Here is a 15,851-nt window from a genome sequence, read left to right on the forward strand (position 1 = left end):
CAGAGAAGGGCTAATATATTCAAAAGGAGATATGATCTCACAGGATTTGACTGGATGGTGTTAAGCCTTCAGAGAAGGGCTAGTATTCCAAAGAGAGATACGATCTCACAGGATTTGACAAAGAGGGGAAACAGATCATGGAGTAAGCATGGAGGATGAATGAAGTGAAGGGGAATGAAGCTCCACAGGTAAGAGGAATCTCTATCAGGTGCATCAGGTGGGGCTTCCAGGAGGCTGAGTGTCCATGAGTGGGGCAAAGAGACACCCTTAGAATGGTTCTTCTCTCCACTGAGCAGCTTGCCTTCCTGACCAAAGGTTGAGGATTGGGCAGAATATCAACCGAAGGCAATACTGCCATTTTGTTATTGATAAGAGCTGGAAATCAGCCATTGTCTTTACCCTCATCTGGACAAAAATGCCCACATAAAAAGTTGAAAATCCCAGTCCTTTAATCCTCTCTCTGTCACTCCTGTGTTCAGTTGAGTATGGATTCTACGAGAGAAACTGACGCGGTGGAGCCAACAACCCTGAGGCCTAAGCCCTCAAGATGAGTTTTCCTGAGTCCCTTCAATGGGCTGGGTGACCCAAGCTAGGTGCCACATCTTTCAAAGTTTGCATCAACCATTCTGCCAGAGGCAGACAGCAATCCTTGGCGGTCAGCCAACCACTCATATCTTTGAATACCTTAGATAATCTCAAAGGTACTGGAGGACAGCAACCTCCCAGGCAGGGATCTTGAAGCTTTTTGTTTTGCTTTATTTTGTTTCTTGCTTATGTCTGTGACTTCCAGACCCACAAAATGCTGTGGTTTTCCGTTTCTAAAACAGAGGCATGTCCCTCTGCGAAAAGCCTGGGCGTGCCGGGCTAATTAAATTTAGCTATCTTGTGGTTGTTGTTGTAACGTGTGTTCCGCCAATGTTATTCAATGTGTTAAGACGTTTTCTGTTTATGTTGGTTACATACCCATGTGGTGTGGGTGGAGAACATCACTCAAGGGAATATCATTAGCAGGAACAGGGAGCTCAAGGGTTCCAGAGACACGTGGTGAGACAGTGGCTCACGGGATCAAACAGTTGGGCTGTGTCCATGGTAACTTATCCACATGCTAGTCCCTTCCCTCTTGCTAGGGCAAGAGCAGTCCCTCAGATCTACCTGAGGTCCCCGACTTCCGCAGACAGGCTTGCACCTGCCACGGCCAGCCTAGAGGTTTTGCAGAAGAGAAGAGATCCCCCTCTCTCCATCAGGGAGAGAGACTGCACCCGGTCCAAAGGGGCTGGGTGACTTGCCCAAAGTTTCCCAAGAGAGTGGGTGAGAAACTGCCTGCTACCACTTCACAGCTAGGAGTGCACGAGTCCTGAAACCCTCGTGAGCCCTGCTTTGCCACCTGCCTACATTCCAGAGAAGCCATCTGACAGCATCCCCTTTGGTTTTCCACTGTCGTGACTCCTTTGTCTAGGCTCTCTTGCCGCACTCTCTCAAACGTCTCCTCCAACCACTGCCCGTAGCACTGTGCTTTCTTCTCAGCGCTTCCTCAGCCTTGGCCATTCTTGGGTCTCTCCTGACCACAAATGCCTTTATCAGAGTCCTGTAAAGCTCCCGACCATATTTCTTCTCTCCTTCATACCTCTGCTTTCTACTCTAAACTCACCTGCTCTGTAAGTTACATGTTTCCCTCACAAACCACACTAAATCCAGGCACTACCCCTTCTAAACCTTCTACCACCTGTTCCTTGCACATCAACATATATCTGGTGTGTCAGCTACCTGCTGGGCACTACTTACAGCTCTGTGACCTCTATCAGCAGCGTTCCATTATGAGCACCTTGTGTCCCAACATAACACTTCAAGCTTCCTGCTCCCCCATTTCTTTTAGTTGTGATGCCACACCCAAGGCAAAGTTCTTCATCCAGTAGACCCATGATGCAAAGACCGTGTTGTTAACAGAGTTCTATTTTGAGAATAATCTTTGATCATCTGGGTTTCTTGCGACCTGACATCACACTTATTCTGGTCCCATCTCTGAGGCCCCCTGAGCTTCAGAAACACCATTTCACTCTCACTGGGGAACAAAAAGAAGACATTCCCATGACAAAGGCAGACCTTCCACAAAATCCCACACCTAACAGGAGCCAGGAGCCAGACTCTGGGACAGACTGTGGAAGAGTCTCACCTGGTACACAGTGCGAACCTGCTGGGGTGTCTGGTTGCGAAACCTGCAAATAAGACACAGCAGCACATTGGAGTTGGGCAGGAGCTACTCGATTGACAAGACCAAGAAGTGACAACTAACAACCTGACAACATGGAAGAAGTCAGAACAAAAAGACTGCAAAAAGACTGCAAAAAAAGACTGCTTTTGATTGAGAAATCAAAAGCATGGCGTTCTGGGGTTGCTTAACAGAGGCACAAATGATTCTCTCCAGCTCAACAAGCCAAGAGTGGCCCATCACCCCTGCCATGCCCAGGGGACTGTTCATAACCATGTCACCACTGTAAAGCAGAGGTTGACTATAGCCAGTGAGCTCCACTCACCAGGAGCCCACACTAGTTTTCCCTCAGAGATTAATACCAGATAGCTGGAAACCCAGCTTGCCTGACGTCCAGTTGGATGGAGCCGTGTGTCACCTTTAGCCACATGCTACAAGGGAAAAAATATAGTTTCTGTAATCAGACAGGTCTGGGTGTGAATCCCAGATGGGCTGCCAGCTCTGTGCCTTGGGAAAGGTCCTTATCTTACTGAGCTCAGTATTCCCATCTATAAAATGGAGGTAAGAATACTCATGTTGCAGGGTCACTGGGAGGCACAGAGCTCACACACACAAAGTGCACAGTTGCAATGCACTGATTTATAATGAGAAAACATAGTCCTATGATTATGCAATATTTGTCAAAACTCTTGAGCTGAAGGGCTATGTAAAGTTCTGCTAGCCTAGGGAATACTATCGTTTTCCTCTAGGGAGCAGATAAATAATAGCTTCGCTTAACCAAACCTATGTCCATCACCGCAGTATTTGTGCAATACTTTATCACAGTCCTCAAACTAATATCACTGGCCAGGTAGGACAGGTGTTATGGTCCCTATTTCATAGCTGAGGAAACTGAGGTTTGGGAGACAGCTTGTCCAGACATTACATCAACTGGAAACAAAGCTGAAGCTAAAATTGAGTTCTTTTCATTCTTAACCCACTGCTCCTCACCTAAGAGAATGTCCCTAAGCAAGCGCCTCAGGACTTAAACACATGCACACTCTATCCATCTTTTAACTTAGTAAGTGGCGGCCTTACTCCTTCTCCATTTCCTTCCTGGATAGGGAGCTCTTATTTGTTTAAGTCTGTCTTCATATGAGTCCTCTCCAAATCTTTGATCACATTACTTTCCCTTCCCTGAAATATTTCCAGCCCGGCTGAGTTTTTTCTTTAGACACAATGACCTCAGTTAGACACATGTGAGGCTTTGCCATGATTTGGTAAGTTATGTGATCCTAAAATGTTTCCTGAGGATTTCCAGGGTCTGTGGGTACTGTGACATATCACATGGATATGTCTAGAAAGAGTTATGGTCACCTCCCAACAATCTTTGCCTGAGGCATGGCTGATACCCCTAAGCCCATCATTGCAGATGACTAGTTTGGGGGTCAATTTCCCCTCATGATCTTTTCCATATGCTAGTTTTCACAGCCTCACAGTTACTTTTTGTAAATTTCTCCATCAGTTTGTCCCTTCATTTCCCAGAAAAGCCTAGTGGTCATCTACAAGCTTAGAGATTTGACTTTGAACTTAAGCTCCCTCAGAACGGGGCCATGCTTAACTCATCTCCATACATCCAGCACCAATGTCTGACATATGGTCAGTGCAAAATATGTGTTGGTTCAACTACACTAGCTAATGTGTGCAGAAGGACCCTGCTCTGAGTACCCCAAGGCCAGTGAGTCCCGAAGAGAAGCATCATGATGATGAGGCTGTTGAAGAGCCCGTGTCACACAAGGACATGCAGAAAGGCCCAGGAGCATTTTATGTAGAAGAAAAAAAAAGTCCAGGGAGCTGAACTAGAATCCGAAGGAGGGAAATAGGCAAAGTTCCTGCTCCGGCTCCATGATCTCCTAGTGACTAGAAATGTCCAGCAGAGAAAACAAGTGACCCCTGAGGCAAGATGCTTTCTACTACAAGAGAAATCAAGCAGAGGCTGGGCATTTGCTGGAATATGCTGTGAGAGCAAGTCTCCATCCTTTCATTCCAGGCCTAGGCACTGGGGTGGCGGCCCCTAAGTGCATTCCTCCTCTGCCGGTATGGTTTGGTCCCAGAGGTTCTGGGTAGCTAAGAGTCTACTGCTCACAAGGGCCCAAGGGGAAAATGGAAAATATAGCTTGCCATGTATTTTTAGAATAACAGCAGCCTCTCTTCTTCCCTGGGAAATTGGACGTAAGAGAGTCAAGGAGGCAATAAGCCGTGAGCCAGACAACCTGTTCTTTCCCCGGTTCTGCCCATGGAATTCTGGGTGGCCATGGGGAGTGTGCGTGCGTGCGTGCGTGTGTGTGTGTGTGTGTGTGTGTGGCCTCCTGGTACTTGGGATCCACCATCTGTACCATATGGCTGATACTGTAGGCAGAAAGATTAGAAGTTTGATCTGAAACAGGAGCCACCATCCATGGAAGGCTGTTCTGAGGTTTGGGAGGCCACCCTCGTAAGACCAAGCTGGCCTCCAGGCACAGCCTTGGACTGGAGTGGAGAGCACTGAATTCCAACTCCTTGTCCACAGGTTGACCACAGACCTACTGCTCTCCCTCTGGGGGGGGGGGGGGGTTTGCACCTGAAGGACAGTGGCTCTCAGTGGGGGAAGCAAGAACCCTGTCCCAGCTACATTTAATAAACAGCCTGGCTTACTTCCTGACCTGTACAATGGGCCAGAATATAACAGCACAGAACATTACGATCCTTGTTTCTGCCTTGCCCCAACCAGCTACTGCCTGCTGCTCTGTGTCTACTCTGTTCCCCCAACCCGGGAGGTAAAGGAAAAATATTCTTCAGGCCCACAAGATACTACTTCTTTCCAGTCTGCAAAAGGTTGCCCCACCAAATCCAATACTTCAAATGCTGGGACCCATGCAAATACCAAGGTGCTAGCCTTGCACTTCATCTCTCCTTGGTCTCCCCTCCCTTGGATCTAGCCTCACCTCCTTCCAATTCTCTGCTAATTCACAGGGCGGAGCCAGGGACACGGGCTGGACCGGCACAGAGTCTATACAGGTGACACCTGTAAGTCAACTTTTTGATCTAACGGCTCTCACTCAACAGCCATGAGGGATCTAGCTTTGAGTCAGTGGGATTTCCAGCCATCAGTATCAGGCTAAACAGTAAATCCATACAAAGGGCAGCCCAGGCTGGCCATGAATACACATTCATGTCCTTTAACCTCAGTCCTTCAGAAAGTAACATTTCTAATTCAAGTGCCACCTCTTCCAGGAAGCCTTCCCTTATTCTGCTAGTAGCAATTACTCTTCATCTGCTGTCCTGCAGTATTATGTTTGTACTTAAGTTATAATCCTTTTAAGCCCTCACTTCATCCTGCCTTGCACACATCTACCTCCCTACATAATTGCTAGATCTTTAGGGCACAAACCCCACCTTATTCATCTTGCACCTCCCCATGCCTCCTAGCACAGAGACTTGCTCACTGTAAGCATCAGTAAATGCTTACTGCGTTGGACTGAACTGCCTTTATAAATCCCAGAGAAGGATCAAGGAGGAGGCAGCAGTGCTCAGGAAATAATTAATCACGGGTTGATCAACATTTTTTCCTCTCCAGTCCCTCCCCCAAACCAGCTGCGGCCGGTCCTTCCTGAGCCTGGCCTGCTGAGAAGCCTCCTAAGAAAGAATGTGGCTTCCTCTGTCTTCCTTCTGGAGGGATTTGGATGGGTCACATTTCAGGGGGGTAGAAGTAGGGCCCCAAGACCGAGAGGGACAGATCAAATCACACAGCCATCTAGTGGCTGTCCTGGAGAACTCTGGCAAGGACAAGGACCTCCGCCTTGCAGAGGAGGAGGGAAAGGCAATTCCTGTGATGCCAGGGCTCCAGAGAGGCTCCCCATGGGCAGGGCTGGAGAGGGCTGGATTTTAAGATGGCAGAGATGTGCAGCAAGGTGGGGGCACAGGGCCGCTCTTGCTATTCACAGATGAGCCCCAAAGGCTGCGGAGATGGTGTGACCCCATAGAAATCACTCTCAAGTCATTGTGGAAGTGTTCGTGTCTCAAGACTTTAGGCCAGGACGTTTTGAAGAGAACTCCAGAGCTGCCACATGGACGGGTTCCATGCCCAAGGCCTGATTTCTAGGAAGCCTCACTCATGAAGTGGGCATTAAGTAATGAGTAAGAGTCTGGGTGCCTGGGTGGCTCAGTCGGTTAGGCGTCCAACTTCGGCTCAGGTCATGATCTCACGGTTCGTGAGTTCAAATCCCGCGTCGGACTCTGTGCTGACAGCTCAGGGCCTGGAGCCTGCTTCTGATTCTGTGTCTCCCTCCCCTCAGCAGCTCCCCTGCTCACACTCTGTCTCTCTCTCAAAATAAATAAAGATTTTAAAAAATTTTTAAGTAATGAGTAAGAGTCAATCACTCCTCTCCAGACTGTAATCCTGATTCGGTGTGGCAAACCCGAGGCCGTCCATGCATTATCCTCTTGATGAATTCCCCAAAGTCAATGGACTGCAGTCATGCTAAGCCTGGGAGACTTCTGGACCCCTCTCTTCCTCACAAAGTCATGGGCAAGCAGCGGCATGGGCTTAAAATAAAATTTTTGTATACCAACTTCAACATAGTTAGAAGCTAAGTCAAACTCAGCTTAAAGCCTACTGCTTTGTCTGATCCATACCAAAACCTTCCAGCTAAGAAAATCAGCCTGTGAGCAGACATTAATTTTAGTGAAAAGACAGGTCATGGCCCTAATAGTGGATCACACCTGCACAAATTCAAAAGGCCCCAGGCCTCCAGGTTCCCCGGAAAATAAAGGCTGTTTCCCTCCTGGGATGTTGGGGAGTTAACCTAGAGCAGTATAGACAAAAAAAAATCTACTTTTCTGGCTGTGAGGACCCTCTTATGGCTCCTAAGGGACCAGAAGAGTCATTTCCTTCCAGCTAAGGCATCATTTCATCCATTGTCTTGGTCACAAGCTGTGTTTCTACCAGGGCACAAGTGCTGCTGGCTGCAAGTTCTTAGAGAGAGCTACTGAGAGTGGTATCCCTGCTGGATACCTCCCTGGGGAACCTTCCAGGCAATGCTCTCTCTCTCTCTCACACACACACATACACACATACAGCTCAGGCCTGCAGGCCCCACCCAAGCTTTCCAGAGCAAAGACAGGATCCAGGGGTGGAGAGCCCTGTTGGGCTGGGAGAGACCCATTAGCAGTCTCACAGTGCAGCCTGCTGGGCACGAATGAAGGTGCAGCAGGAGGCAGGGGTGAGGGGTGCAGGGAAAGGTAACTTGCCTCCCCTCTGTCAACTTCTAACACCTGGGAAAGGGGCCTCAAACCCCAAATTTTCAGTTTAGGCTTGAAGGCCTTTGAAAGGGGAAAGATAGTACTGGGGCTTTCAAATGCACACAGATCTCCCACCCCCACCGAGTTGTCAACTGGTCGATGCTTTAGAACATTCCAAATAGTTGGCATGAAGGAGGAGCACTGGCGATCCACAGGAGGAGCAGAAGATCAGTACTGAAAAGAAGGAGCTGAGTGTCCAAGGAAACAGGCGGGAAATGCCTCCCGTAAGCCTCTGTATGAATTGTCATTTCCAACTTATAGAGGACTTCCTGCTTCCGCCAGCCTTTCAACACAAGCACATGGAGACAATTTCTACATGAGGCCCAAAGAGGGTGTGGTCCACGTTAGTAAGCAGCAATGGAACAACACTGACACAGTGTGGGGGCCGGCCAGGGGCTGGACTATGCACAGGCCAGGTGGGTCCTGACAGGCAGTGGCAGGAAAGATGGAGAAGTTGCTGAAGAGAGATGGCCCTGAAGAAGCACCCACAGGACCTGGTGTCAGAGCAGGGAAGTGGCAGGTGAGAAAGAGGGCCGCCGATAAAGAGGAAAAAGGAGGTGGTTTTGAATCGGGCAAGGTGAGCTGGGCCATTTGCAAGGCAATGTAACAGGAATCCAGGGTGGTGCCTGCTGGGTGTGGATAGCTGTTTCCCACACCTTGCACCCTCTTTTCTCTCCGTGACCCCTCTCACACCCTGGTCTCGCTTACCTGTCTCTGCTTCCCTGCCTATTACTCTGTTCGCCCCTAATGCCCCTGGCCCTTCCCTCTCTCCCACTACTGTCAATTTCTCCTTCCAGCAGCTCCTTGAAATTGGAGAGTTTCTTATACCACTGGGTGGACAGCAGCCCCCCCCCCACAACCCCCATACACCACCCAGTGACCCCCTTCCCTTCCCCCACAGCCAGCCTCAGAGGGATGCCTGAGGCTCCAGCCTTCCTCCCTCCCAGCCAAACCAGCCAAGCCACTGGCCTCACCCAGGAGCTGTGGGAGCTCCCTGAGCCATCTGATGTATGAGGAGCAGTGGACAGCCTCCAGCTCCACAGCACACCATGCCCCGTCTAGACAGATCTGAGCTCTGTGTCCTCAGGAACCGCCAGGCCCCAGAGCAAGGCTTTGCTCCAAAGGTAATTCTTCCCCTGCAGGTGAGGCCGCTTTGGTGGCCAAAACTGAGTGCACATTGGAGCCTTTTTCCACTTAGCTGGCGGCCAGTCACCTGAAGTCTCTGGGGGAAAAGACAAGGCTCTCTGGTAGGGAAAATTCTTATTTTTTCATCATATTTTGTAAAAACGAGTATGTAGCTGGAGAAAACAGGCGACAGAGTGGGTGGCCACTTGGGATGCAAGGAGGAAGATCAAAGCCCACCAAGCATGGAGGAAACAGCCTTGGTGTGGCCCAGAGAACAATCTAGGTGGCCAGTGCTTCAGACAAGGCAGCCAGGGAATGGGAGGTGTGGGGTGAGGAAGCCTCAGTCACAGGCACCCCATGGCCCTGCTCTGTGACCCCAGCGCTTCAGTTAACAGTCTTCAGCTGGAACAAACACCTGCTGTCAAGAGACATCCAAGCAAGCTCCCAGTTCCCTGGGCGGGCCGTCACATCTCTGTGTGGGAGGTGAACCTACCCAAGCTGCGGCCCCCAGGCTGCTTTCTTCTTCCAAGAAGAAGCTGGAATCCCTCCCTCTGGACACAATCCTTCTGGCTGCTGCCCCCCTCACAATCCCAGCCCAGGGCAATTAGCCAGGAACACTCTCTGTGTTTACTGGCTGATTAATTAGCTCATTAGAAGAGCCACAAGTGACCGTGTGGCAGTGAGTCCATTATGGCAGTCATGAGGCCAAAAGTTCCCATCTTTTCCAAATGGGCCTGTGCTACCAAATCTCCTCACAGATCCCTCAGTTCAGCCTCCCAATTTATTATTCTTTTTTTTTTTTTTTTTTCAGTTTACGATAACCAGGATCCCGATGACCATGGAGGGAACGTGGCTTGCCCAAAGAAGCCACAGCCCACAATGGCAAACCCGGCCTCCACTCTCAGCTCAGTGCTTTCCCGCTTCACAGTGCTGCCTCCCAACATTCCAGCTGGGAATGAAGCTGGGCTCAGACAGCCCACTGAGACTCCAGAGTCCTCAACCCACTTGAGGCTAGTCAGACCCACAGCATTCTAGTACGTTCTCTCAAAGGACTTTCACTAATGTTCTGCAGAAGCTAGGGAAACTCTCAAGGTACCAAGACATCATTTGAGGGGCAGCATTGAAGGGAGGGATTCCAGTCTCTTCTCCCTTCTAATGTGAAGAAGCCATAAAGAGCTGACATTCCCTGTCAGAAGAGCCAGTTTATTCCTCACGTGATTAGTCAGGTCTTCCCTTCTCTTGGTCAACACCATGGCCACTTGGGCATAACCCAAGGATCTGCTTCACCCTATCCTCCAGGATGAATCTGAAGGACAATAGTAAGAGTGATAGCTGCATACACACACACACACACACACACACACACACACACACACACAGGCAGGGAAAGAGAGACTATATGCTGAGAGACAGAAGTCATGGTATATCAATGTACATTAACTGCTGCCCCACACAGACCCCATTCCCCTCCCTGCCCTGAGCTGCTTCCTCATGCATCAGACATAGAGCAGGACAATCATAGCCTAGAAAAACAGATCCCTCTCCTTGGCCAACAGACTGCCAGGGGTTAAGAGAGTTGACAGGTGCCTCTCAGAATCTGCATCTCTAGGGTCCTTCCAAGAGTGCCCCCCAGATCTTACCTGATGAGGTCAATAGGTTGAAATTTATAAAACACTCCGTAGCGTGCCCATTCTTGATACAGCAGCTAAACAAGAAAAACAGGGAAACAGATAAGAGGTGCAGGGGGACAACTGTTCACCTGTTTGTCCACCCTAGCAAGTCAAAATTTTAGCGCCCCAAACCACCCTAGCAAATCAAAATTGAATCCCCAAAGTTCAGCTTCTAGGAAAATTCTCACGAGATCCACCAGAAAGATATCCAAAGGCAGGAGGCTACAGAGGCTGACTTCCTCTTTGGCTATAGGAGGCTATAGAGGTGACCTTTATCACACTCTGGGGCAGTGCTTGACAATCATAACCCCACCTTCTTTATTCCCTTGCCTTGCTTCATCCAGGAAAATGAGTCCTGGCTTGCTTTCATTCACTCATTTAACGTATTTATTGAACATCTACTACGTGCCAGATGCTGGATATAGCTATAAACCAAACAAAATCACTGTTGTCATGGAGCTTACACCCTGATGTGTGGAAACAAACAGAAACACACCAACATGTAAGATTTATAAATGCTTGGGGCACCTGGGTGGCTCAGTTGGTTAAGCATCTGACTCTTGGTTTCAGCTTGGGTCATGATCTCATGATGTGTGAGTTCGAGCCCTGTGTCGGGCTCTGTGCTGACAGCACAGAGCCTGCTTGGGATTCTCTCTCTCCCTCTCTCTCTCTCTCTCTCTCTCTCTGCCTCTCCTCGCCTCCCCTGCTTGCACACATGCTCACTCTCTCACTCTCTCTCTCTCTCTCAAAATAAATAAGTAAACTTTAAAAAAATAGATTTATAAATGGCTTTAGGAAAAGCAAATTGAGGCAAAGGAATAGAATACAAAGGGCAGCGGAGTGGAGTAGGATGCTATTTTAGATAGATGGCAAGGGAAGGCCTCTCTGAGGTGACCTCTGAGCTGAGGAAGTGAGGGAATGTGCCAGGCAGAAAAGTGCTCTCCTGTGCAAAGGCCCTGAGGACAGTGCATGCGTTATATCCTAGGGAAAACAGGGAAGCCTGTTTGCACTTCCAGGGCAGTGTGACTGTGAGGCAAAAAATGAGAGATCATGTCAGAAAGTACTGAGGTGGCAGATCACTCATGGGCTTGTAGGCCATGCCCAAACCTTTGGACTTTGAAGGAAGCCAGGAGGGGAGATTTACCGGAGTAGGGAGAAACAGCCTGCCTTGACTACAGACCTCCCACTCCGGCTGCTGTGTGGAGAAGAGACTAAGAGCTGGCATAGGAGTAGGGGGTCTACCACAGCGGTCCAGAAGAGATCATGGTGGCCTTTGCCACAGAGGCAGTGGGGGAAGTAATGAGAAGTGGTTGATTCCACTTTATATTTTAAATGTAGAGTAAGATTTACTGTTAGATTGGATGTGGAATGAGAGATGGAGAACCTGGCCTGAGCTGCTGAGTGAATGGTGACTCCATGCGCTATGGTGGGGAGACTGTGGGAAGAACCAGTCAGCAAGGCAGAACCAGTTCCGTTTGGGACGTGCTAATCCAAGATGCCCTTCTGGCATCCACATGGGGCTACTGAGTAAGCAGCTGGACGTAAGCTTCTGGAGTTCAAAGGAGAGTCCATCTCCTTTACAAAGAAGATGTACATTTGGGAGGTGTCAGGCCAGAGATGACTTATAAGGTCATTAAACTAAGGATCTAACCACCAAGGAAGAGGAAGAAGGTAAGGAAGAGGCGTGACATCAGGGCCCCAGTGCAGCAATGGTCAGAGAGCAAGGAGATGATGAACAGCACAGGAGACGGCAGAGCAGCCGGGAATGTGCTAGACGTGTGTGGTGTCCTGGAAACCAAGGGACAACTGGTTTCAAAACGAAGAAAATGACCAGCTGTGCCAAACACTGCTGATGGGTCAGGTCAGATAAGAATGGAGCAGTGACCTCTGGACTCGGTGACTGTAAGGTCACGCATGACCTTGACAAGAGGGGTTTCTGTGGAGCTGTGGGGGCAACACCTGAGTGTACCACATTCTAGAAGTTAACAAAACCTAGGTGTCAATCCCAGCAGCAAACCGCATTTTGGTTTCAAACACTTCGCCGGTGAGCTTCACAGCTCATCCGCCTGGAAATGAAGTGATCTGGTAATGAACCGTTATTAGACGTCATCTACATACCCAAGCCGAATAGATATTAGCGTGTAACTGAATTATACGTCTAGCATTGACAAATCAAGCTAGACGTCAAGCTTTGACAATACACTGGCCATCCTGTTAATGTTCTTTATTCTCCTTACACATCACACGTCCTTACACATGACACAGAATTCATAAGGAATTCTGTCAAGGAGACCCTGCTCTAACTAGGTATTTTAGATATCCAGTTGTACGTTAGGAAGCCATCCTTTTCACCTGAGAACCTTTAAAGACATGCTTTTTAAGTAAACTGACATAAGAACTGGCGTTCCTCCTTAATGGGTAAAGACTTCTATCATCATCATACCTCCCAACCACTACAGAACAGAACCCGAAACCACATGGACCCTGACAGAGCAGCCTTAGTCACCGCCACTTGCAGAGGAGGAAACCCACACACGAAAAGCGACGCAGTGCCATGACCAGCAGAGCAGGATGTGAATCCGTGAGTTTGGATGCCGCTCACTCCGGGCAGGTGGCGTCTAACCTAATCTCACTGTTCCTATTACACCACCTCCTCCCCTTTGTCCGGGGAGCTACTACTGCCCTGGGTCTTTATTCCCTCTCATAGTGCAATCCCTGCACTCACCAGCACCTGGCTGTCATCATCTGTGGCCCAAAGGGAGGCCGACGTGCGTCAGGAGGTAAGAGCAAGGACTCCCCTGAGGGCTGTGGGTCGTCACTGCCTGCGTCCCAGTTCTGACCTCCAGAGCAGATTCCTCTCCGAGTCACACATCAAGCCAAAGCCTGAGCCTGAGAACATCCATCTGCTACTGCCCTGGAGGGAAAAACTAAAAACACTCCAAGAACCAGTATGGCACAGTTGGCTTGGGCCCAAACTGACAGCCAAGCTCACAAGCCTTGCCCCTGGTGGGATATCGAGCATGCTGCAAGAAACATCTGGAGGTCCCTTTCTCAGCGTGGCACCCTCGGAGCACAAAGCTAGGTTCAGTTTGTGAGGATGAGCCAAGAGAGCTGTGTGAGCCCCGTGCAGATGGGCAGGATGGACACAGAGGACATCACGGGGCAGCCCCTGCAATGGAGCTCCAGCTACTGGACACCAAGCCTGGGAAGTGACACAGCAGTGAGGGCCGAATGCCCATGTGGCTCTGTCCAGGCTGGCTCGAGCGCTGCAGACCCTTCACCATCTCTACAAATGTTCACTCACACATACTTAGAGACCAAGTGAGTCTTACATACTAAAGCCCAGGTTACGGGGTCCCAGAGCAGACTGGCAGTTAGGGTGGAGGGAGGCGTGCTCTGGAGTCTGCCCCCTAGGGATTAGCGTGGTGGAGGAAGGTGCAGGAAGACATCCACAGTATCTCGTAACAATCCCTTTACATGTGGAGAGTCTAGATCCTTCTAATGCAGCTTTTAGTAAATCCACTTTCTCCCTCAGAGCTACACCACGTCCTCTTCACGACTGACCAAGCCTGCAAATAGATTCGGGAAGGTCCGCAGCTCCCTCTCAATGGACAGTACCTTATTTCAGAGGCCCGGGTGTCGGCCTGACCCTAAACCTTTACAGCAGGAAGCAACGACCCACAGGGGCCACCCTGCCTGAAGGATCAGGGCATTCAAGCAGCCCATGGGCTCCCTGGGGATCACACTTGACAGCAGGTCAGTTGGTTTTAGTATTTCATGAGACTGTAAAGGAACCCGAATGTTAAAACCATTTGCAATGCCAGAGAATGGCAAGATGCTTGAGACTCGAGGCCCTCTCGAGCTCCTCCGAGAGCCAGGCTTGCAACAGGAAGAAAGATGCCAGCTGCAGCCCACCGAAAGGTGGTGATGGAACAGAGCAAACTCAATGGAAGAGAATGGAATTCTACTCCCAGATCCTGCAGTGACCTGTTTGAGTTTTTAGTGACTCACTTCAACTATCTCGGTCTTCTCCAGTAGCAAAATTAGTGCAGGAGGAGAAAAATCAATCCTCAAGTGACACCCAGGACAAAAGTACCTTTCTGGTCAGAAAAACAGACTGACTCTCTTCACACACCTTTTAGTGGGTCACTTTATAACCGTCCACTAGAGAAAACAATCATCTGCAAAAGCTGGAAAATACAAGACCCAGGGTTTAAAAACTGCTAAGGAGAATCACATTCCAGTGATGTACCTTAGGCACCCCTGTAAGTGGGTGAGGAAGCTGCGGGAGCTGGCAGGGCTAAGGCGGCCCTCATTAGATGATTATGGTCACTTCCCTGGAATGCTTAGGAAAACCAGGCAGGTCCAGCTAATGTGGAATTAGGTGGCTACTGGCAGCCAGGGGAGACCCATCCATATCCATGCTGCTCTCTCTTCCTGCTGCCCTGCTTTCTAGAAAGGTGTAAAATGCGGGGTGCCTGGGTAGCTCAGTTAAACATCCAACTCTAGGTTTCAGCTCAGGTCATGATTTCATGGTTTGTGAGTTTGAGCCCCAAGTCAGGCTCTGGGCTGACAGTGTGGAGCCTGCTTGGGATTCTCTCTCTCTCTCTCTCTCTCTCTCTCTCTCTCTGCCCCTCCCCAGCTTGCTCTCTCTCTAAGTAAATAAATAAAAACTTTTAAAAAAGAAAAAAAAGGTGGGAAACCCCTGTTCTTCAGAGGCAGGCTGCGTCTTGTTAATTAGCCTCCAGGAACAGGGAGAGAGAGACTTCCAGCCCCTGGCTGGGGCTGAGTCATCGAAACTGCACAACTGCACAAGGCAAGCTGGAAGGGAAGAAGACTGCATTCTCGGGGGCCTCTGGTCTTTCCTGGGATCTGCCCATGAGGAGCCTGGGCCTCAAGGAGATCATGGGAACAGGCACGAATTGCAGGGAAGAGTAAAAGAGAACATCTAGATACCGGCAGGATGGGCAGCTTGGGGTGCCCTTGCAAATCACCCCTAAAGGCCCCCAGAGGGGTGACCCCACTGCAGTGCCTAACCCTTCACACCCCCCAGCAACAGATGCAACGGTTCTCCCTGGCACCCAACCAAAATCCTTCCTGCAGGTCTCTCCAAGAACACTAGACTATTATAATGCAATTAAAACAAATCAATATGCTGCACGTATTCAGAGGTTTGGACTCTTTCTTCCTCAGGATACTTTTAGGCCCCACTCATACAGTACTGAAACTGCGGGAACAAACCCAGCACAGCGCTGAGAATTCCCGCTGCCATACAAGAAGACCCTGTGTACCTGGCTATAAAGCACAGGCTGCAATTTGGACACCAGGGTTTTAGTCCTGACTCGACAATCATTTATGGCCATTGGAACCATCTCCTCACCTTGCTGGGTATCAGTTTCCCAACCCAAATGGACAGAAAAAAAGCTTCCCCTCTCTCACGGATTCCCTTATCCCAACCCCAGCAAAGCCAATATCCCTAACCATGACCGTGGCAGAGGAAAATAAGGACTGGCCAGCAAACCCAAGGCAAA

The 15,851-nt window shown here is 49.6% G+C and overlaps 1 protein-coding gene across 1 annotated transcript in view; it reads right to left on the reverse strand.

The window, feature by feature from the left end:
- Positions 1–15,851, reverse strand: part of ANO2 (anoctamin 2) — a 340,487-nt gene that overhangs the window by 199,973 nt on the left and 124,663 nt on the right. The window contains exon 10 of the mRNA XM_060658635.3: positions 10,291–10,355. Within this exon, the coding sequence (XP_060514618.2) occupies positions 10,291–10,355 (65 nt within the window). The remainder of the gene's footprint in view (positions 1–10,290; positions 10,356–15,851) is intronic.

The sequence above is a fragment of the Panthera onca genome, chromosome B4 (genome assembly GCF_046562875.1).
Source record: "Panthera onca isolate mPanOnc1 chromosome B4, mPanOnc1 haplotype 2, whole genome shotgun sequence".
Lineage (NCBI taxonomy): Eukaryota > Metazoa > Chordata > Mammalia > Carnivora > Felidae > Panthera > Panthera onca.